Source organism: Branchiostoma lanceolatum, chromosome 1 (genome assembly GCF_035083965.1).
Source record: "Branchiostoma lanceolatum isolate klBraLanc5 chromosome 1, klBraLanc5.hap2, whole genome shotgun sequence".
NCBI classification, from domain to species: Eukaryota; Metazoa; Chordata; class Leptocardii; order Amphioxiformes; family Branchiostomatidae; genus Branchiostoma; species Branchiostoma lanceolatum.
The window spans coordinates 38906729-38930896 of record NC_089722.1 but is presented as its reverse complement, the minus strand read 5'-3'; the positions used below and the strand labels follow the sequence as shown (position 1 = coordinate 38930896).

The window sequence follows — 24168 nt, the reverse complement described above, 5'->3', positions numbered from 1 at the left end:
ATTGTTGCTGGACAATATCTATCCATGTATATGGATGCAACAATACTTTATGGTTGGGACCATATTGTTAGTAGCAACACCTAGCAGCAGTGCAAAGTAGAACCAGTCAGTATTGCCCCAAGGATTTTAGATGACAGATGGTCACAGAAACGTTGTCTGTTGTAAGAAATCTTGGTTGTGAATGAAGAACCTTCAAGTTGTATCCTCTCATTTACTAACCTGATGATGTCCTTGATAATTTAGTTGGTAACTTTTCTGTGTTCACTTAGGTATTTGTTATTTTCATACCTAATAGTTTCATTGATATCTTTTATTTATTAGTTATTGAAGGAGTCTCACAGACCATATTTGTTTCAAATTTCCCCAGCCACAAGTATTTTGATTAGTTATATGTATGTATTGCTTTTTTTCTTACCTGTGTAAAACAAAGAATTCGAAAAGAGAATACGAAAACGGTAAAAATTATTCTTTATACAAACAAGCAAATGTGTAGACTTACTTAGAGGGTGTTGATGCACACAGCAGTCTCCAGACCTCCCTGTCGGGCGGCACCAGTTTCTCCTGCACCAGACACCCCATGAGGGAGAAGGCCTGGTCCTCGGAGTGGTGCAGACTCACAGCCTTCATGGTGCAGGTCCACACTGAGCTCCACAGGGGGGTGCACACCTGGGCCAGGTCTTCATCCTCACCTGGGATAACAAGTGTGATAACAGATGTGATAACAGGTGTGACAACATGTGTGATAACAGGTGTGACAACATTTGTGATAACAGGTGTTACAACATGTGTAATAACAGGTGTGACCTCAAGTGTGACACAGGTGTGAAAATAGGTGTGGCAACAGGGGTCACAACATGTGTAAGAACAGGTGACAACATGTGTGATAAAAAGTGTAACATGTGTGACAACAAGTGTGACAGGTATGACAACAAGTATGACAGCATGTGTGATATGAAAACATTTGTGAAAACAGGTGTGACAATAGGTGTAACAACAACTAAGGCAAGTGTAACAGCAGGTTTTACAACAGGTATGACAACAAGTGTAGGACTACACCATGATTATGATAAGGTCTTCATTATCCTTCTTTTGTTTACTACCATTATTTCCTTTCAGTGTTCATCTGGGTGTAGATTTGAGAGCTGGTGATTCCAGCTAGATTCTATACTTGCACATCTCTAACTAAAAAACATTTAAATATCAGTTAGCCAATCAGAAAGAATGGTCATCTCACAGGGCTCATAAATGCACTGAACAACCAAACAAAAAACAAACCTTTGTGGTACTGGTAACTGGGAACAAGGGCTTCCATACACGATAGGATGTGGGAGGAAACATCACTTTTCTTGCACTCCACCTATCAACAACAATACCATCATATTGGATTATTCCTAATAAACAAAACATTTCAATTTCAAACCTCTTTTTTTTAGGCTCTTTTAATTACAAACACAACACCCTATCGAACAATTAAGTCTACTACTACTAAGTTAAAGCAGAAATAAGGTCAAATCATCATCAGCACTTGTTTTCATCATTTTAGATGTAAAAGTTTGGAAGAAGCTTATATTCATAACCGGTAAAAGATACCTGAAGCAATGTTTAACTGTAATTTTCAACACAAAAATTGGAACCAATTTCGGACTGTCCAACTCCAGACTACAGTACAGATCTCGTTTAACTTCCCTTCCCACGCGGTTCACACAAGTTTAAAAAGTGTTTCAACCGCGGTTAAAAGCCGGGGCAAACGTGTTTTAACCCCAATTATCACATAGGTAGATGGCGTCGACCAATCAGAAGCCTCCATTGCCCACAATAAGTGGTCTGTTATCACGCCATAACACACCACTTATTGACGTCATGTCAGAACACAACCGTTCCATTTTGTAGAGGGGGTATCTTTTTGATGAATCTTTTTCTTAACCTTGTTTAGAAGATCTTTATTGCCTTAGAATTCCTAAAAATTTCCTTGAATACATGAAAAAGGGAAAACAAATTTAAAATTCCCAAAAAGGTTCCGCGTGTTCTATTTGCTGTTGGCCAAAGAAACCACGTTCTATCTAAGGTTCCGCGCGTTCCATTTCCTGCTGGCCAGAGAACCTGTGTTCTTTTCAGGCTACCTGAGGTCATGTTGCAGGGAGATTCTTCAATGATAACATTTTCTGACTTACTTGAAACCGACCCTCCTATCCTGTGTGGTTGAAATAAATAAATCAGGCAACAGTTGTACATATTCTTCATCATTTTCAAATTCTGTTAAAAAAGGACAAATGTGAATTCTGAAATGCATTCTTAATAGTATAAGGGATCTATGCGTCAAACAGAAATTGTCTACTCTTATATGCGTCAGTTTGGATAAGCTATATGATAATAACGTTAATGACCCGCCTCTTCCTCGGTGTATATGGTGTCATAACGCCTGGCCATGTGCTATAACCACCTCATAAAACCACCTCGTTCGCTTCGCTCACTCTGTGGTTTTATTCGGTGGTTATAGCACATGGCCAGGCGTTATGACACCATATACACCTTGGGGCGGGTCATTAACCCTTAATTAAAAGCCGGGACAAATGCATTCTAACTGCGGTTGAAAGCCGGAGCAATTGCGTCGCTAAAACGCTTATGGCTGTCTAATTAAAAATCTTGGGCGGACGGCATTGTCCAGTACACGCGTATACTCCATTCATATCAAACTTGATTGACGTCCGGCTTGGAAACCCCGTCGGGAATTCTCATGCAAATGTATCGTAACAATACTTGGTGTTACGGCCGCATGTGGTCGTCAGAAATATGCATAAACGATGGAGTGTGTGTCAAGGAATGAGCAATGAGTTGGAAAGTGAAAAATTTAGATAGGTCCAATTTTTGTGTTGGAAATTACAGTTTGACTTTGCTTCAGAAAGATTTCTACCAACACAGATGAACTTTCAAGGTAAGTAAAATGTACCTGTGCATTGTTGAGGGCAGTCAGCAGCGGAACTAAATGGTCGATAGGCAGACTTCTGGGATACTTCTGAAGCAGACTGGTCAACACCTGTAACCTGCAAGAAGAATCAAGGTAACACTACTAACAGGATGAAGAACCAACTGTATGTCTGTATGATAATAACACCAGGTGAGGAGAAGCCCAGGTGATCTTAGAACACACCTGTAACCTGCAAGAGGAATCGAGAATGCACGCTGAATAGCTGACTGTATTCTGTATTCTACCTGAGGTACAAATGTACATGTAGAAAGTGCCTTTTCAAAGGGTACAGCAGGGATTTGAACTCAGTGCTACCAGGTTCTGAGTTAACAACCACAAAGCCCATGTGTCACTGTTGAGCAACAAACTTATTCATATCCATGTACATCTTGCGTCTGTGTAGCACAGTGGCAGAGCATCCGGCTATGAACCAATAAGACCCAGGTTCAATCCCCAGTGGAGTACCCAGACATGTCCAGACATGCACCCAGATGTTGTGCCCTTGGGAAAGGCACTTAACACACATTTCCCATGTCCTAAGCCCAGCAGTAGGGTTTGGGTTGGCGTTAGGAAGGGCATCCAGCCGTAAAAACTTGCTACAAAAAAGGACTTGCACTTGATGACGAGTTCTGGGGCTTCCCCATCAATGTGCAAGCACGTCTAACCATGGGATGAGTCCTGGTCCTCTCATCTCCTTGAGGACGTCTAAGACCATGGACCAGCCCACCTCAAGACGACGCCTCTTGGCCGGGGGACCCCGCCCAACCTTCTGGGTACTCAAGGTCATCTGGGTCACTTCTATCGCTGGCTGCTGATCCAAGAATAGCTGTGGAGAAATCAATCAATCAATCAATCAATCAATCAATCAATTAATCAATCGACAACCAAAATAAAGAACTGGAAAATTAACATATCACAGAGTCTGAGGGCAAAGTCTCTTCAATGATACAGTAAGGCCAGAAGGCCCGAGTTCAACTCCCGGGTAGGACACCTCTGGACAAGAGGTGCATTGAGTCATCCCAAAGACTTCATAAACAATGGTACATACTTATGAAACAGTATGGAAGTTAAACACACTCCACTGCCAGTGCACTAGCCCCCTGCTGCAGTGATTGCACCACAGTGTGGCCCAGGGCTATGAAACGGGGATGGGCACCGTTCTATACACCTTATGGTGTGGGAGGATTTTAACTAACTGGTCCTAGTCTGCTGTTTTTATCTTGACCTCTTGCTCCTGATGACTCTTCAATGTTTAATGGAATTGTTCATACCCTTGTCCTAAGCTGTAGTGCCTTGTGGCACATAGGGCAGCAAGTTTCCTTGTTGTTTCAGTAGCAGGGTATATTTTTACTGGGAGGGGTTGCTATCCCTTCCCGTTTAACATGCTGGAGGAACCTCCTCGAACACAAGGCCCATTTTACGTCCCTTCCGAAAGACGATACAGTCCCAACGGAGATGCCCTTCCCAGGATGGAACCCTGGTCTCTCAGTTACCGACTATTTGATCACAGGAGCTCAACTGTGAGGCTGCTACAAGTTGAGCCACAGGTACAATGTACATCCCTCTGAGGTCAGGTAGCGTACGTAGTCCAGTGGTTAGCGATCTTGCCTCTGGAACCAGAAGCCCCGGGTTCGATCCCGGCTGTGTGGCTCACCCAACATGCACGCTACCGGAATAGGTCGCAACTTCCTTAGCACGGGACATTAAGCCATGGTCCAATGTTCATTGTGCTTGTCGAAAAGAGCTAGGGGAATTTTCCCGGTACAATGAACCTGTAAATACTGTACATAGCGTCTGTCTTCCTGTCAAGACCAGTGGAAGATTTGCTCATCTGTTCATTGAGTTCATTTGATCAATTAAGCTAAACTTAGGTTCATGATCACTTTCCTTTTTTTTTCTTTAATGGATTACCGGAGTAAAATTCGTCATAAAAATTACAACCATTATTTTGAAATACACTGGACTGTGAAAAAATGTGCATTTTCCCTTCAACTTTTATTTTTGCTTTATACATATAGGACAGCTTGCAGTAGATTCGAAGCCAATACAAATAGGACCAGCTTGTCCCAACTACTTAAGCTACATCCTGTGTATTCCCCCTGGCTTTAATAATATCTATTGAAAGAGCAGATGGTCAGCAGCAACAACTCCAATTAAGGGCAACTTTCAGGTTTACAATCCAATTACTGGGTAGTTATGGTGCAGACAAATTCAACAATATTTCTCACTAGGGTCAGCTCACAATTATCGTTTCCTGTCACGTCTTTTATTTCCTGAAAAGCCGGTTCAGGGTTGGTCATCCGGCGAATAGTTCCATATATGTGTGCCATTTAGCTGGTAAGCTACTCTTTTGGACCCCAGAAGCCAAAAGGAGAAGAGGCCGTCCATACTCCACAGTTAAGAGCATTATAGAATTAGAAACTGGTCAAAGTGGAAAAGGGAAAAGACCTGACAGAAATGATGTGTAACCGAGAATACTGGAGAAACTTTGTAGACGCTTCAACTCGTTAGAGTATGATTATAGATCTATGTAAATGTAATACTATGTATGTGTGCCATAATAGTTACATGTAAATGCGGCCTTGTCACCTGATCACCCAGGTAGTGTGCATCGTTCTGGGTGCTTTTGAGCCATAAGGGATTGAGAAAAACGTATCCTCAATAATTTTTTCCATTTTGCTTCATTACAGAGGTGCCTCTGTCCTACAGATTAACACTGTGTAGGTCGAGGAGAGGAAAGTCTTTTCCTGTTGTCATCCAAATTATCAACTATTCAATAGAAAAGTAGGGCAAACTTAAGCTAAGCCTTTCAAAAAACTAACAGCCTATTAAAAAGGTTTTCAGCTTTGATCGATTGACAAATACTTTGCCCCAAATCGTGGGCGCAATTAGTACTACGTCGCTATGAATTAACAATAGAAGACAGTACTGACTATTGTAGGCCATGGTGACTTTGTTGAGGACTTAATAGGGACAATATGGAACAACCAGTCAGCACTCGCCTGCATTTTATATAATTCATACAATCTTTGAAGCAGCACGTACTGACAACCTATGGCAAAGGTTTTTAGCTCTCCAATCCAATTACAGTCCACTTCTGGTGAAGTTGTCAATGGCAAATGATATATCTGCAAATAATGCACCAGGTCATGCGGCACATTCCCTGCTTACAAAACCTTCCTAACAAGCTGCGTCTTCATTCTGCCTCCAGCCATATTCTGGCCACCAACAGCACAACAGACATCCAGGCTGCGTGATTAGGTGCGGCTACACTCCGCCTCCTGCCTTCTTCTGATCACCACCTGTCTAGTGCTCATCAACCATCTCACATCCCGCTGAAGTCCATCCCTCAGGCTGCATCTGACCAGAATCAGCTCCACCATGGTCAACAACAGCTCTGTCCTTCTGTTAGGGACTGAGGATCGGGGCAACTTTGACAGGCAGCTGGACTGTGTGCTGTGGTACTTACGAAACAAGACTCTCTCCTACGGCCAAGCTCACGACTCCTGCTCCGTGTACACGGACTATCAAGAATTGGGAACAGTGACTGTCATCATCTGGAGGCTAGTAGCAATCCTCATCCTCATTCCTAACATCGCTGTTCTTGGAGGACTGATTGGAAGACAAAAATCAAACAAACCTGTCTTCTTCTATTTGGCGAATCTGGTCATGGCCGATACTCTAGCAGGTATTGGACTTATCTGTCGCACTGTAGACCATCAGGGAATGACCAGACTTTATAGTGTAATGTATTCTCTGAATGTACTGATATATAGTCAAGTTATGTCTTCATTAGCTTTGGCCCTACAATCTGTGCACTCCTATGTTGCTGTAAGGCATCCTATATATTTCCACAACCATGCTGGCACCGCTAAATGTAATGCTGGTATTGTTATTATCCCTTCATGGCTTTTGATGTCATTGTTGGTGTTCTCCCCCAGTATGGGTTGGAACTGTCTGGATATGCCCATATCAAAGTGTTTTCATCTTTTCCCCCGTGAATATGTTGGAGTCATAGTCACGTTACTCCTCGTCCTGTACGGTGTCATGATCTTCACAAACATTAGCGTATTCGTATATATCAGACAGCGGCAGAAGAACAGGCATGGGCAGCCAAGGGGGGCCCAGCCACTTCAACCCAATGACCCCGCACAGAATGAGACAGACTCGAAATTCAAAAAGAGTGCACAGAAGGCAAAGACTGTTCTGATCCATGTGGTGATGGCGTTCGTCTTCTGGCTTGTTCCCATTGTGTTCTTTCTAGCGTGTCTCGAGAATGCAGGGACCTGCCCGCTTCCAAATGGGACAGCGAGGATAGCCGTGATGTTGACATTGAACTCAGCAATCAACCCGATTGTTAGTATCATCGGTACACCAGATTTGAGGAGGGGAATCTGGCAAAACATGACAGCTATCTATCGGGTACTAACTGCACTTGTCCCCATGATACGGAGCAACCGTGTGCATTCACAGGATGAACTCAAATGTGCCAACAAAATCACAACGATCCAAAACGTTACAGGAAGTTCCACACGTGAAGCAGAGCAAAACACACCAGCAGATCAGCCAACCTGTCCATGACAGGGCCAGAAAGAGTCTCTTGTGAAGAGTGATAATCTTCCAGTGGCCAACATATGCTAACCAAAGACATGTTACGATAGTCTGCGATAAGCTACCAAGAATTTCAAAGGACAGAAACAAATTGTATTGCTTACCATCAAGGACAACCAGGGCAAGTACATAGTTTTTACATGTCTGTTTCATGATTGTGTTGCAGTGTGGTGTTGTAAATGAAAAATGCATAATTTCTTGGACTCATCAAAAGACTGTTACTGTTATTAGAAATGTGCTTCATATGAGTAGGTGACATTGTCAGTTGATTTTTGTCTAATATATCCATTATGTTTAATATTGTGTGATAAATCATTATTATTATAAGTAAATAATAGTACGCTTTTTTCCTGTATTTGTAATTTTCATTTAAAGAATACTTCTATTTGTGAAAAGCACTTTCTTGATACTTGCAATTAATGCCTATTGTGACTACACAATACATGTAAGTTGGCATATTACACCAAAGGGTGGTTATACTGGCTAAACAGATCTGATACAGATTCAGAATGGAGAAGGCCTTTTGTAAAGAAAACTTGCCCTGTGGAAACCTTCAATAGAGTTCAATTCAGTACAGGCTGTGTTGTTGATTAGTACAGACAGGTTCTATGAAGCTGGAACCTAACTCATAAATGATGATTGGCCAAGGCCCTTCAACATCCTGCCACTTCGATACCATATTCTTGATACATGCAATTAATTCTTATTGTGATTACACAATAGTCATCAATAGTTGTGACAGTGTTATATAACCATGCTGCTTTCCTGCGAGGTTGGTGTGCTATGCTAAAGGGCGGTTATACCGGCTACATGTAAACCGATACAGTGCTGTAAATGCAGAAATGTTTGCGGTGGTTTTACATTCATTTTTGTTCAATACTGTACCAGTATGTGACTATAACACTGCCGCGAAATTAAAACCACAGCGAACATCTATTTTCCCCTTAGCGCGAAATAAAAACAACACAAACTTAAATGCATTTACAGTATATTACAGCGAAACATAAACAACTAGGAAGACTAGCTACGGCCAGTTGACCTTTAACCCTACCTGGTGAAACACATCAGCTGCCAGGTCCACAAACCCAGGACTGAGGGCCGAATCTTTGGTCACTGAGGTGAACCTGCTGCGACCTCCAACGTGTTCAAGGTCGTTGTAGATGGCGTCGTAAAGTTTCTTCAGGTGGTTCTTCCAGACGGCGTGGTCGTGGGCGTACTCCCCCTCCCCTTCACATGTCGCCCCCATGGGGTGGTGCACGCACATCTGTATTCCGAAGAACTCTATCACCTCCTCCTGTAAAAACGGAGGTTGCATCGGGTGAACAATTCAAATTGTGACATTGGCCTGGATTAAGTTGAGATAGTGTAAATGCCTTCGCAGGGATTTAATTTCACAGTAGGGAGAAAAGGGAGTGTTTGCGATGGTCTTAGGTAGCCCGAGTGTCATCCTGTTTTAGTTCCAGGTGGTTTAAACAAAGGGCAGGTGGGCAGAAAACAGATCAAGCATTTTCATGGTGGTTTTAAGTCCGCTGTGACGAGATCACTGCAAAAACTGCAAACATTAAATCAGGTTATGTAGTATTACACACTTGTCACACAGTTGACAAGCTTTGGCCGTATTTGTCGAGTGCCACAAGGTTTCCCGATTTTAAAATCGACAGAGGGCTGTGCATACTTTTTTGTCAATAAGTCGACCCTATCATAATCATATAATCATATCTGCTGGCTGAACCATAAAAAATGTGCGATAATGCAGAGAACGCTGGGTGTACTACTGTCAATAGCTCACACTCGTCGGTCAATCAATTTTCGTGCTGTGTGACACAGGCTTTAGTAGAGTGAAGGATACCATCTACACTGGGGCTAATCTACCTTCACTCAACCAAAACGAGGGTGGTACAAACCTCCAAGAACCTTTTGCCTTCTACTGTTTCTAAGATCATACCATAGAAGATCAATTGCCGAAGAAAGCCGTAGGTAGAAAATTTGGCAATCACAGTCAGAAATAAGGTGCACAGCTGCAATTTTGGGTGCACGAAAGTGCATTATGCACCCAGACCCGGTACTAGTACTGTAAAAACTTAAAACCATCGCTAAACTTTTTGCCCACCTATGACTGTAGCACTACTCAAACACAAACTTAAACTATGGCGAACACGTCATTTTCTGCCTACCGCGAAATAAAAACCACGCAAATTTAAACGCATCTACAGCATTTCGAGCCCTAACATAGGTATTCTGTATTTCCCCCTAGGGCTCATAGAAAATCGTCAGCTTGCGATATGATTTTCCCCTGGTGAAACAAACAAACAAACAAACAAACAGTACCTTGAGCTGTGCTGGCGGCCTGTTGTTCCACACATACAGCAGTCCCAGGGTTGTGGCTTCCCCCAACTTACAGATCTGACCCCTGCAGTCTGCAGACATGGTCTTACAGAACACGTTCATGGCAGAAACCAGGGGCTCCAGCACTGCCAGGTTCTTCTCTTGTCTGTAACAGAAATATATAGATATTGTAGCTAGTTTGGTTTTAAGAGGGATATTCTTTCACTGGTTCATAAAAGAAGAATGCTAAAAGTTACCATTCATCTCCTGTCTGGAACAGAAATGTATGGTTAGGAAAGTACTAGTACTATTTAGTTTATTTTCCTGAAATTTAAGCTTTCTTCCATATTATGTCCTAATAAGGAGAACTAAAACCAATTTGGTTTAACATTGGTTTGAAATGTACTCATAAGGGATTGTTACTATCATTGACATGACATTGTTACTTGAACTATCTACATTGACAATCTAACAGACTTTTCAAATTTTAAGCCAATCATAACTGGAAAACTAACCAATATCTTACTATTGACAAACATGTAAACACAACACACAACAAAAGAGTAAATTGCTACTATGGGGAGCTAATTCAAGACGAACTTTGTCTCTTCATCAACCGAGTGAAGTCAGATCTCATCTTGGAGTTCTCTTGTCTTGAGATAGTCTACTATCTGTTTACGTAAAAGAAAAATAAACAGGAGTTTTTAAAAAAATCTTTGGTCTTGTTTAACTTTCGAGACATTGCATGTAGACTAAGTGCAGTACAAACCTGGCATTCTTCATGACCTCGGTGAAGAATCTGAACAGGTTCTTCCCCCTGATGTTACATTGTACGGAGGCCCCCAGCATCAGGGTGTGGAGGGTACGAGCTAGGAGGGTGCGGTCAAACTGATCAGGAGGGCACAGCAGGGTTCGACAGTACAGCAGTAGCAGTTCTGCAACAAAACATCATGTCATTAAGGTCGCAGAACACAGTATTTATGGGCTATCCCCATCCCCAATAGTAGTTCGGGTATAAAGTAGTGCGTCACATTGCTTGACCCAAGTTTTTCTTCTGTGCGCGTTAGCGAGGCTGAAACTGTGGTGAATGGTAAAGGAATACGTCAGTTTTGAGTCTGTAGGAGTTGGATTACGATATTACTAAAATAATAGTTTGACTTTGATGAAACGCATCACCCTCACAGGAATAAGGCGGCTAGTGAATACATTGAATGACCTCTCACTTTTAACTTTTGCAAGCCTAACTCCAGGTGTTACTTAAAGCTATAGAATCTAATGAGGATACCTACATGATTGTATACTATTGTCCTTGTCATACCCACCCGAGAAAACAGACAGTCCAATTGCAAAAGGCACCAGAAGAAAATGTGGTGTCCTCAAAGAAAAAATAGGAGGAACATCTACATGTATTTCAACATCGGACTCTGGTATTGGAATTTTCTACAGCAGTGCACATGATGCATGAGGAAGAGGTTCGAAATTATTCTATGGAAGCCAGTGATAAAATGTAAATTACAGACCAGCCCCGAACACCTTCATATCAAACATTATCACGGCCCAGGTATGACATAATGTAAATGCAGAAATGTTTGCTGTGGTTTTATGTTTGCGGTTTTCGTGACAACTGTTTCACTGCGAACTTGAAACCACCGCAAACATTTTTGTCCTTTACTCGTACTGTAGCAGTATGTGACTGTAGCACTGCCGCAAACTTAAAACCACTGTACTCAATTTTTGCCTAAGCGCAAAATAAAACCACACATGTCAAACTTTTTTTATTTTTATTTTTTTAATTTTTTTTATTCATTTTCCATCCAACAACATAAACAACACAGTCAGTAGTTCAGTAACACACAAACTTAAATATGTTTACAGTTAATGGAGTTCAGGGTTGCTTATTGTTTCCAAGTGACGTTTCTAAGACTTACATGTATTTATTCAATTTTAATTTTCAAATGTCACAGTACACTACACTGACTCTCGAGGCAGCACATGTATGATAGATTAAAGAAGATAAAATGAAGACTGACCACGCCACAGCTTGTGGTCAATGTCTGACCAGTACGTCCTGACCGACAGGATGTCCTTCATCAGGACGGTACAATGGTCCATCCCCAGGGCCTTGGCTGTGAAGGGATCGTCCATTATAGTCTGGATGTGGTGGATGACCTCAACACACTTCAATCTGGGACCACCTAGAAAACATAAAACGGGTGTCCTTACAGTAGTGAACAGACAATGAAGGACAGTGAACCAGGAGAAAGGTTTGAACTGAAAAAAATGTACCTGGAGTTTTTAAAAATTGGCCCTGAAAGTTAGCAGACAACAGGGTTTCTTTAGTTTAACAAGGGGAGGGGCACTAGTACTGTGCCACCATAATCTAAGGCCCAATTTAGATACAGGTTTTCTAGATGTCGGGAGTGCAGCTATCGGGCAGGCGACAGCTTTTTTCTGCATCTAAACAGGAATTTTAAGGTCTTAATGAGGATTTTTCCAGGTGTCCGGAAAATTGCAGCCGACATATCCAAAGTGTTTGCCCGAAAACTTAGCGGGAGTCCCCGACAGCTTCAGCGCAGGTATAAACAAAATGTGTCGGTCCCCTACATCTGGAAAACAGGTTTCAGGCTATTTAGTAGACTTGTGGAGATCAATTGACCAATTTTGTTTCTAGTAAGGGGATTTATTAAAACTTCCCAGGGAGTTTAAGCAATTTTACGGTGTGTTACTATTGGAAGCAGACTTTTAGCTTGAAACAAAATTGATTACGATGTATCACCACTGCATTCCAACTTCACCGGTGTCCTGCAGTTCTTCCTGTCGGTGTGTATAAATGCGTCTCAACATCTCTGCCCAGATGTCAGCTGATTTAGGAGATGTCGGGAAAAACTGTGTCTAAATTGGGCCTAACCGTGCCCCTCTTACTCAGGTAGCGGATTCTCTGACAAGCATGAAATTCAGATTGGCCAGGAATGCTACTAGGTCAAATGTGGCAATTTTTTGTGGCAATTTTTACCTCCAAAAAAACCTGGACAACACAGCATTCAGAAATAGCACATTTCACCCCCTCTGGCAGAAAATATAGAAACTTCACTGCTCCCTCTAACAGAACAAGTACAAACTGCAGTGTAGAGGTACACATGACAGACAGATAAACCAAACTGATATTTTACTCCATTGGGGTGAAGTAAAAGAGAAGATAAAACAATTTGCATAACCAAAGGCCTAAAAGTAAAAAAGGTCATACAAGTACTTAATATCCATCTAATGATGATATTGCATTTGGTAATTTGAGCAGTTTTGGAGGAAAGGGAGTAGTTTATTACATTTGATTTTAACGGTGGGAACAAACATCACTTTCTGAAACGTTAGTGATCAAATATTTGCAATTTAAGCGGTTGACTAGTGACTATTTAGTAGCTAAAATTAAGTCACCATTAACAAATAAAAAAATTACAGTACATGTACTTGATAAATGCAGTTATATGGTACTTCTGACCTTAGGGAATTAACTAACAATGATAATTTCATGGGACAAGAAGAGCTGGGATGTGAAAAGTGCAAAGTGGGGCTACTGACGTTTGTTTGCTACCCTGACGAAAAACTTGAAGAGCATGCTGGCCTCCTGTTTCTTCTTGTCTCTGCTGGCCTGAGCTGAGGCTGACACCGCAGACTTGGCATTCCTCAGGCTTTCAACCTCCTGAAATGGAAATTAAAGTTTTGGGACTTACATGAACACAATCTCTCGGAAAATCTTTCTGAAAATCTAATATTCCACTGGTTGTCACAGGACAGTAACAGAAATAACCAGCTGCAGAGAACACGGCCTAACGACTTTCTCCCTGTTATGTGTTTCTGTGACACTATGTACATGTATGTGTATGGATTCTACTCCATATTTGTAGATTCATTCACCCTCCTGAAAGCAGAGCCCCTATCACTCGATTCGTTAGCTCGCTCGCGAAGGGGCCCTGCTCTTTAGCCCCGGTAGACAGGGTTCTGGCGCCGTCGCCACCAAAACAGCTTCAGCCAATCAGAGGGTTTGCTAAACCTCATCTAGAGCAATTTAGCTCATTAATCATTCACGAGCAACTGTCAGTAACATCGCCAGAACCGTGTCTACCGGGGCTAAAGAGCAGGGCCCCTATGCGAACGAGCTAACGAATCGAGCGATAGGGGCTCTGCTTTCGGGAAGGTGAGATTTATTAGGACTTTATGTAATCTGTGTCTTTCAATAAATACCTTGCCCTGCTTGCATGTAGCCTGGATGCCATCCTAGATTACTACCGTTCGCTACCCTGAAAAATATTTTTTCAGGGTAGCAAACGCAGGAGCCCCGGTAGTAATCTAGGATGGTACCCAGGCTAGGTTGCATGAGGACTTCTGAAAAATATTTCTAGATTAACTCCTCTGGTTTGTGTATTAAAGTTTAGACAACTTTATCACATCTATGCATTACCAACCTGTTGAAATTATTCATGAAATGCATCGAATCATCAGATCAGTTGTATTTTTCCAAACCATTTTTGAAAAATTTCTGAAAGGAAAACATTCGTGATCAATGTTGCAGTTCAATTGCCACATATTCAATACAAAAGTTACTCAAGAAACAGGATAAGTTTTGAAGCTTTGAACAGTGAGACGTTTCAGACAGCATCCACTGTCTTTAGTCATTGACTGAGTCAAATACATCCACACACCTTCTGGATGTGACCCCGAATGACCTTGAAGATGCCGTCCCAGGTCAGGCCACGCCCGCTCTTTCTGCTGTCGGAGTTCTTGTCCAGCAGGGCGACCAGAGCTGGCTTGGACAGGAGGGACCGCAGTTTCTCCGCATTTTTCTGACATGAAAAGATGGCAAGGTGGTCTTATGGTTAGGGTTAACTTAGGATATAAAGGTTTGGGGGTTGGATCCCATCTAGTACCAGTGTGTTGTGCCCTCACTTAACTCATGTGAAAATGAGTACCTAGCTTTGGTAACTTACGAGCACAAATGTACTACATGTCTAAGTGAGGGGTGTCCTTTCAGATGGCATGTAAACTTTCTCTACAATTTTCTGACAGGAATGAATATGCATTAAGAATAACTGTCGCACAATGGCTATAGACAGACGAGATCAAAGCTGTCTCCAAAACCAGTCCCTCTGTCCCAGCCCTGAAATTTGCTTGTTTGGGCAGACAAAAATTAAGCCTTGTCCTGATCTTTATGACATGATATGATCAGTTATCATTTATCATTTCAAATTCAATAATACACAAATAGCTTTTCGTCAATTTCATTGAAATCGACCAAATAATTTTTTCTTAAGCTTGACTTCTAGATTTAACAACAAAAATCAACAACGTGGGCTCCCAAACAATGAGAGGGACGGAAAAAAATTAAAGACACAATGGAGAACAATAATGACCCATCTAATCACATGAAGTTACTGAAAATGACAATGATAAAGACATTGTTGTTGTTATCCCTGTTTAATGTCTATTTCTAATCACTAGACGTGGTCTCTTGGTGCTGGGTTTCACTTGGTATTTAGCTCTTGGTGACTTACACTGTGAGTTTGAACCCACCTTCCTTTCTGTGACCTTGTCTGACTCCAGGTGACAACAGCAGTCCCTCAGGTCATGTGTGAGAAGGTCAGTCATGCTCAAGGACCCACTATGGTGTGTGAAGCATCTAACTCAGCCTCGTCACCTCACACACTTTCCTCATATCAACATAGACTGGAAGGCACTGATAGATGTTTTCTGAAAAAGCAATGTGAATGTCTTTTCAAAGGAGTTTATACCTGAGTTTTTCTGATTCAAGTTCAAATTTGCAAGTCGGTTCTTCATATAATTTCTAAAATGGTATGTTTTGAACTTACACATTTTTATCAGTGAATACATGATGTACCAGTAGTGATCTTATACTAACACTGTGAGACAGGATGTCTAATGCATTCCATCATGAACAGGGCATATCAGTATATGATACTACACGAGACATTTCAAATTATGCATCTTTCCTTTGAGGCTTAAAAAAATGTCTGGTAACTTTACCCCCGGCCCGGAGTCTATGATGTAGCGGTAAAAAGCTAGTGCGCCCTAAACCTTGAACCGTATGTAAAACCTTTAACGTGAAAGCCAGTTAGGCACAAACTTGACTGTATGGTAGTATAATAAGTGGGCTTTTAGATCGTACGAATGAGATTCTGAAGTTTGCCCATCCGGCGTATAAATGCGCGTGACCTTTACAGCTGCCTGCCGGGGTGAGTCGGCTGCAGTTCCGTATGACCCTGCATCACCCCATATCAAAGTGGCCGTCAAAATGTTTCAAAAACACAACTTTTTTTTGTTGCTTCAATTATTTTGTAGATCGTACCCTCATATTTGTTTGTCATGATTTTCTATTGCATAATTTGCACCCTACTATAATTTCATCCACAACAATGTCGGTCACTCTGTGGTCCTTAACAATAGAAATTCCCATGGCCCCATTGGCCGGAAACTGTGTTCTGCTACTATTTACCTTATTCAAGTTATTGGGAGGACAACTGAAGGGCTACAAAATATCGTCCCTCCCACAAGTCACAGCAAGGGGGAAGCTACTGTGAGCCAAACTGGTTCGACATAACTTTCACTTTCAGTGGATGACGTACTTTACATGTTAATTTGTTACTTATCATCATCATCACTTAAATAAATTTGCAACTTCAGAAAAACACTCAAAACGCAAAACTATGCAAAGTTTGGACAGGAAGTAATTATGCTCAGTACCCAATTTGCTTAGTATCAAAGCCCATTCAAGCTATTATACAACTACAATCGGTAAACAATGAAACTGACCGATCGAAAATAATTTGAATAGAGTGCATAATCATCATGTGTTATAAGTTATCATGTGTTATTTGTTACGGCCGCGTGGCGCGTTGGATACACCCGATCCCTCGATCTCGGAAGTTAAGCAACGCGCGGTCCGGACAGTGCTTGGATGGGAGACCAACCAAGGACGTCCGGATTGCTGTAGCCTCACGAAGCTTTCCACGAAATCGTCTTCCGGGAGGGACGTAAAACGGGGGTCCCGTGCTCGAGGAGGTGCCTCGAACACGTTAAACAGCCTCATTACCCTACACATTGGGTACCTGCCTGTGGCACTGGCTGCAAATACACCTGATATTATTCATAATTTTCATCATGCATGGCCACATCACAAATGCTAACAAAATCTAAGATTTCCTTTGGCCCTAAGACAATCGAAGATCGCCAGACGTACCTTAAGACAAGACCCTACAGATGCCAACGTAACAAAACCGTTTAGAGCGACTTCACAGCAGATTTTGGACACAGATCTTGGCAGTCCGAAAGTTTGAAGATGGCGGTAACTTTCACCAGAAAGCTGACCTATGACCCAGACGGTCTGAACCAATAGATCAAAGTATGTTTTTATCCTTGATAAGAGTTTTTAGCATTACAGTTAGATTTAGAGATTTAATATCAATTTTCACATTGTTTGTTTTTTATTATGATGAGTTGAAAGTAGGATATTATGATTTTATTGCTATTTCAAATTGTTTGGTAATTTATGAACACCCCTTAAAATAATTCCCTAGTGAATTCGTCTAAAACAATTCTTGGCTACTGCGCAGGTATTCTGCGCATCTAGCAACCTTCCGCCATTTTTGTTTCGCAAACACTCGGAGAGAAGTTTGTGTCGAGATTGAATTTCTGCAATTTCCAGACAATTTTGGTACATTTTAGGAACTATCAACACCATGACTTCGTATAGGGTAAGTCTAGAATGTTGTCACTGAAAATTCTGTTTCTTTAATGCTTTGTTTGGCTCAAAATACTCGTTCGTTTCCCCTTGTGCCGACTACTGAGTTTGTTGTGCAGAAAATATTTGTACACCTGTTGTACGATTTCCATTTCAATTAGTCTAAATCCCTCTTAAGCAACTTGAAATACTGGTAACTTTTGTAAATCTGTGGTTGTGTGTTGTGGTATGTTCAACACATGGCACTTAAAGCTACATAGGTTTGAAGTAGTAATTTGCTCATATGAAATTAGTAAACCAGAGTTCCCCAAAAGGGGTGCAAAAATATGATTGAAATTTGGCACGTTACATGATTCATTAATAACAAAAACAACAGGTGTTTTCTATTAGCTTCATACTAAAGGAAATGTGTGTTACTTATCACACAGTTCGTAAGTTTTCTTTCCTCAGAAATTCCAATATGCCAGCTTATCAAGTGTTCTTCCCTTTGAGTTTGACCAAGTCTTTCATGAACTTCAGCCTACATGTTCAACTTTAGAAACACCCCCAAATGACCCCATCAGGGCATAGCGGTCGGGGGTCGAGGCCCCAGACTAGGGCAGGTAGGCCTCCAGCCTGGCCTGGAACGTCTCAACCGTGGGAGACAATACGCCCGCTGTTGGCCCGGTTCCACTCTGGAATGAGATGCCTGACTTGACTTATGTGTGAGATATGTATGCATGGTTAACTTAATGACGTAAATGTGATGTCATACATGTTTAATTGTCTATTCACTCGGAATAAACACAATTTCATGTATAATCCTTTCGATAATAGGTGTGTACTTTCGAGTACATACTTTCGAGTGTAGGTACTAGTTCTAGCTAAGCAGTCGCTTTAGTATGGTTTGTCTGAAACGCTACATGCTTGTGCATTATTAATATGATTTAAAAGATGGACAAAATCCTGCGACTGTATAAAACTAAAGTTGCTAGACGATGACAATAAATGGTTTCAGGATGGCTTGGTGGGAATGGTGTAACCTTTTAGTTACAGATAGAGTACGTCACTTGAAATGTGATTGAATAAGCACATCACTTACCGTCGATTACGCAATGTTGTAGCAAGGTCCTCACAATTGGCCTATTATTACTTGTAAGGACACAGGCAGAAACAATATCTTGAGAATATAAATATTGAAATGTAGTATTGTGTGGCGTTATCCTTAAAAGCATGTTAGGGCCTGGGTTCGAATCCTCTTAAGCTCCAATGTTGTGCCAGCGGGAAAGCCACTGTGCACAAATTTCCTCACTTTACTCAGGTTAGAATGGGTACATGTACCCAACAGTTGAACTTTGGCTAGGGATGTTCTTGGATAGGAAGTTCAAATTAAAGGAGATTCCGTGTTTTAGAAGAGCCACCCCTCAAGCACGTTTAACAACCCACCACCCATATTGATAGTAAGAGGTCATAACAGTAGGAGTCCTTTCCGGTATACTGTAAGTGGATGAAACCATACTGCCTGTGTACCTTGCGTACCATGCTTATACTAAGATATAGCCCTCATAGTAATGAAGAAGAAACAACCAAATTGCTATTATAATTTATAGTTATACTGAATTTTCCCTTGTACTTGCAGGCAGCAGATTCCAAGCGTGAGGAGTTCAGGAAGTATCTGGAGAAGGCTGGAGTCTTGGATGCGCTCACCAAAGGTCAGATCTTACACCCGCGGATTAACCATCTCAGTATCACCAAACCTTGTGCACAATACAAAATTGGTGCCAGAAGGCTACTCGTAGCCTCTACCAGGCATTTCTAAGGGGTAATGAATGGTAGAATTAAAAAATTGGGTGAATGATTTAATGACCAGGACAGTCAGTACGCTACAAGGGAAAACATTCAGTTTTTTTTGTTTGTTGTTTCTCCTGTTATTTACCTTGTGTGTTTGTGTTTTTCAGTGCTTGTTGGTCTGTATGAGGAACCTGACAAGCCAAACAATGCCTTGGAGTAAGTAGCATAGTTAATTTTACATTGCAATTAGCTGATAGACTCTTCACTCTTGTGTTTTTAATCAATATTACCTGTTTCATTGGGTACCGGGTACTCACAAAGATTCTGTTTGAGGCACCTGTGTATGGTTTAATTGACTTTGTCTTTTGACAGACTTTAGACCTATATTAGGCTTCCAGCATTTTGTGCAGTGGCATTCCTGCCCATTTTGTATGATTGTATATGTTTCATGGTAGAGATTGGAATTCAGGACGATATGAAACTGTTCTAGGCTCAGATTGGGATTCCAGTCTGTCCTAGAACAAATGGGAATTCTACCAGGACAATCTCCAATTCTACACTATCATCAAAACATTTTGGAAATAGACTAAATCATTTCACACCTGAAATTTCAATTAATTTCAGCACAGGTAAGCCTACACTCACCAGTTGAGCATATAAAGAATCTTGGATCAATTGTCCTGGGACAGATTGGAATTCCTATTTGGAAGTAGAATTCCAATCTGTCCTAGGACAATTCCAGATTATCCTGAAGTCCAATCTGCACTGTGACATGTACATGATATATGGTACAATACTGTAAATCACATAGGAAGAATAGCTAACTGATATAATTGTGGATCCAAAAACAATGTTTGTGCTACAGGACTGTTTCAACCACAAACTTCAAATCAAATACTTAGATTAGAAAACCTCTTTTCCCCTTCTACTGCAAGAATAAATATGGAAATCTTTATTTTTTTTATTGCATTTAGCAAAATGAAACAACACATAATAGAAAACAAGAGAAACAAGAGCTTTTAAAAAAAAGCTGGCGTTACGGCTACGTTTATAAGTGTAAATTGTCTTTTCCCTTTACTTGAAGTAAAATCTGCCAGAGGAAGTCACTCAAGGGCTGTTCAGTCTATAAGAAAAATTGTCATTTGGGGAAATGAGTACTGTTTTAATAGAGAAAGGCAGATTGGGGAAAGCAATTTTGAAGTTACGTCACTTAACTTAAGTGCTTTTGAAAAAGCTGGTCTTGGCCTACAACTTGTACTTATTTGTAAAATGTATAATAGGCTCATTATAAAAGCTATCAATGTAATTATGTACATGGCACGCAATAAAACATAAAATTTGAAAAAGCACCATTGAATCATCAGCACTATGGTAATTAAGTGAAATAGAAGTTCATAACAGCTAAGGTTCTATCTAAAATGACTACCAAATGTCAAACAAATCAACAGCTACCTCATCCGTATTATTCTGGTTTCCGCATTTACAACATTTCTTCCTTATTTTCCTGGGTAATTTTGCTAAAATTCATGAAAATTCCCATAGTTTTGTGCCGAGGGGCGCCACTTTCCACGTCCGTGTTGTCTGAATGAAGTCGATACTGAACAATGGAGCATTTGCTACTGTAACAAAGAATCGCTGTTTTGCAAACAACATCAAGAGCCTCTGTTTACATCGGGGATAGAAGTTTATAATTAGTGGCGAGTGTTTTGCAAGAATCATCTTACCGCGCATAGGAGCCGCTGCACGGTATTTTCCATTACAATGAACAGAAAAATTCGAATGCCGGGTTTGGAATCTATGAAGTCCTGTTCATAAGACAAAGGCCTTGTACATATTAAATGAATATTTAAAAATAACAAATATAAAACATTTCTTTATTTATTAATGAAAAAAATGATATTCATAAATATGATATTGATAGATTAATATAATATCAATATATATTTTTGATATTCAATATCTAAAAAGAACACAAAAAAAACCATGCACGGACACGAACCCGCATCTTCTGGGTCCGAAGTGCTTCGCGTTGCCAGATCGGCCAAGCTGCGGTACGTAACTAGTCACTCTGAACGTAATGCTATAACCTCACTATATGCTATCATTTATGCCGATTTTTGGTCGTTTTCTTGACGAAATCGTTTTTTTTCTTCTGCAATCTTGTGGAATAGATGTAATATGGTCATTTTTCAGGATATCAAAGTCCGAAACCACAATGCAATGATATTTCCGAACAGTTGTAGCAGTTACATGCGGTCGCCGTCCTGTGTCACATGCAAATCTAGCCTGCCTGCCTTTTCGTGCTCTCTTGCCATATAAGGCAACGGCTATACAAGGATTTGAGAACGTATTGCCATATAAGGTCTTATCGTGTGCGACACAGTGTTGAACCAAGCTTCCCTGGTTCCTTCCTTGAAGGTAAAAGCCAGGACAATGCGTTCCGGCGCGCATGCGCCGAAACGCAAAAAAAAGTACAGGAATACAACATAAGCCAAGGATCCAAAACAATAAGTAAAGTTGGAAACAGAAATGAGCTACTGTGTAGATATAAGTAATGTCCATAAAAATAAAGATAACAGTATCATTGGCAAATGATTAAAAGAAAATCAATATCAACCAAAGATTACAGAACATTGAAATCAAACAGTACTCATGTTGACAAATGAAATATGAAAAGTCCATATCAACACAACTTTCAGAACAGAAATCTTAATTGACACAACAAAAGTGCAGCGACTTTTGTAAGCTCTAGAAATGAAAGAATTCACAGTACGCTGCTGTTGTCCCCTGTAGTTTCCTGAGACAGCACCTGGGTGCCAGCAGCCCTGAGACAGCCGACGTGGAGGGGCTGAGACTGGAGCTGTCCGAGGCCAGGCAGAAGGTGGAACAGCTGACAGAGGAGAACGCTGAACTCAAGGCTAAGGTTAGTGGTAGTATTCAGTACATGTATTTGATATAAACTGCTGCAGGGGTTTCTGACACGAGGTGGGTCTTCACACCGCATTTCCAGGTGGCCCTGTTCAGTGGGTCCACGCTGGTGAGGCTGCACACTTTGATGTATATGTACTTGACACACTTTCCAAACTTTGCTCGGGTAACAGAGTTATATTATACTTCCTTAGTTTTCCAATATTGTACCTGTTTTCCATTTTTTTCTGTTTAGATCAGCATGATAATATCAACATCGTTACATTCCCAACGTTGTATCCATTTTCCTGTGTACATTTTTCGTGTACACAAAAAATGGACATGATGGAAAAATAAGGAGGGGCCTTTTATTGCTTCAAATCCAGCTGAGTATTTCCCCCAGCACAAGTAATACAGCTGAAGTTTGACACACAAGCTTGATTTTGCAGTTGGTTGCCAGTTTTCTGACAGGATTGTCGTTGTAACTCGTTCTATGGGTCCTTGATTAATTTTTTTCTGCTATGGGGGCTTTATAGCTCTTGCAGTCTAAAAGAATGAGTTTGGGCCCTCTAGCAGATTTCTCTGGTAGCGCAGGGGGTTTCAGATGGGTACTTTGAAACAGAATAAGTCAGGAAGGGATGATTGAACTTTCAACCATTGTTTTTTGTCCAGCTTGCTCAGTACGAGCCCCCAGCAGAGGACCATCCAGCCGACTCCTGATCACCACGTTGCCATGACGACACCTCCAGCACAAGAGCTGCCTTCAGTCTGTTACATTTCGTTATCCGGGTGACAGGTGTCCATCACATCCGTCACTCTCAAGCAATTCTTTACATTTGTTCATCTTTCTCGTTGGAAACTGTCCAGATTGACTCTGACAGTTTTTGTGCTCCTTAAAGTTTAAGCAATGGCCGATTGTTAGCCTTTACATTTCTCTGATATGTAGGGAAAACAACATAGGTGTTGTCAGTTGTTACTAGTATATGATAGTTAATAGTAATGCCTGAAGCTAGTAGCAGCAGAGTTGGTAAAAATGTGAGAATTCTAGTTATTTGTTATCTTCAACTGGTCCACAACATTCCAGAATGTTCTGTTCACCACATATGCAGTGATTTACGCACTTTCCTCCCCTAATCTTAATTTTCTGAATTCTACACAGTTTCAGTCAACAGAATTCTGTTGCCGTGATTTTCACTTGTTGATTTCAGGGTGGTCTTGAGTGCAAGTTGTATATATAATATCTCTGCTGATAGAAATTTATTTTGGATTTGAAATTTCAAGTTTTTAATTTAGATTTTAATAAGGTAGGGTCGGGCAATTCTATTAATGATGAAGAATTCTTGTTAGACGTTTGGAAGAACTTGGGAGATGCTAGTGGTGGTTATGCATGTACTGTTGGAAGAAGTATTGTTGGAAGAATTGGAAGTTGCCTTCAAGTTCTCTTCAATAAAAGGATATTCTACATTCCTGACTCCATTCTTTTATGAGGTTTTTTCATTGACTTGTGAGAATGTGATAGTACTTTTAATTTACATGTAATTTGAGAGCGTTACGGTAAACCATTGAAAAATCCTGTTCAATTCATTGGTTTTTAAAGGTGCCCTAAGCATTTTCGGGGGGTCAAATTGGAAGTATTCTGGATAGGGAAATATGAAAATGACATTTACTTATTAGCACATCTGCATCATTATTTCATACTTTGGGCGTTTGAAAAGAGTGCAGAAACAAGCTGCAAAAGGAGTATTTTATTTATTGGTACCACCCAATAATCAACCCAGAATTCAGCTGTAACCGTTTTCTGTCAACAATTTTCGGTAACTTCCGGCCACGTGACGTCACA

At 40.9% G+C, this 24168-nt stretch overlaps 2 protein-coding genes across 2 annotated transcripts in view; one reads left to right on the top strand and one right to left on the bottom strand.

Annotated features, from left to right (window-relative positions):
* LOC136422419 (serine-protein kinase ATM-like) overlaps window positions 1-17260 on the bottom strand; it is a 74949-nt gene extending 57689 nt beyond the window's left edge. Inside the window, exons 1-12 of the mRNA XM_066410193.1 lie at window positions 17151-17260; window positions 15467-15643; window positions 14599-14739; window positions 13478-13598; window positions 11932-12096; window positions 10671-10836; window positions 9905-10067; window positions 8628-8870; window positions 3631-3791; window positions 2948-3041; window positions 1276-1357; window positions 500-689 (exon numbers count right to left, since the gene is read on the bottom strand). Coding sequence (XP_066266290.1) covers window positions 500-689; window positions 1276-1357; window positions 2948-3041; window positions 3631-3791; window positions 8628-8870; window positions 9905-10067; window positions 10671-10836; window positions 11932-12096; window positions 13478-13598; window positions 14599-14739; window positions 15467-15541 — 1601 coding nt within the window. The 5' untranslated portion in view covers window positions 15542-15643; window positions 17151-17260. The remainder of the gene's footprint in view (window positions 1-499; window positions 690-1275; window positions 1358-2947; window positions 3042-3630; window positions 3792-8627; window positions 8871-9904; window positions 10068-10670; window positions 10837-11931; window positions 12097-13477; window positions 13599-14598; window positions 14740-15466; window positions 15644-17150) is intronic.
* A 265-nt stretch (window positions 17261-17525) lies between these two features.
* Window positions 17526-23792, top strand: LOC136422411 (c-Myc-binding protein-like). The gene is made up of 5 exons (XM_066410183.1): window positions 17526-17664; window positions 19270-19342; window positions 19589-19637; window positions 22215-22344; window positions 23001-23792. Exons 1-5 carry the CDS (start codon window positions 17650-17652, stop codon window positions 23046-23048), a joined length of 315 nt encoding a protein of 104 aa, XP_066266280.1. The 5' UTR covers window positions 17526-17649; the 3' UTR covers window positions 23049-23792.
* Window positions 23793-24168: the final 376 nt, after the last annotated feature.

Coding starts and splice junctions, on each gene's coding strand:
- LOC136422411 (XM_066410183.1), top strand. Junction 19,343..19,588: donor CTTGGATGCGCTCACCAAAG/GTCAGATCTTAC, acceptor TGTGTTTTTCAG/TGCTTGTTGGTCTGTATGAG. Junction 19,638..22,214: donor AAGCCAAACAATGCCTTGGA/GTAAGTAGCATA, acceptor TGTCCCCTGTAG/TTTCCTGAGACAGCACCTGG.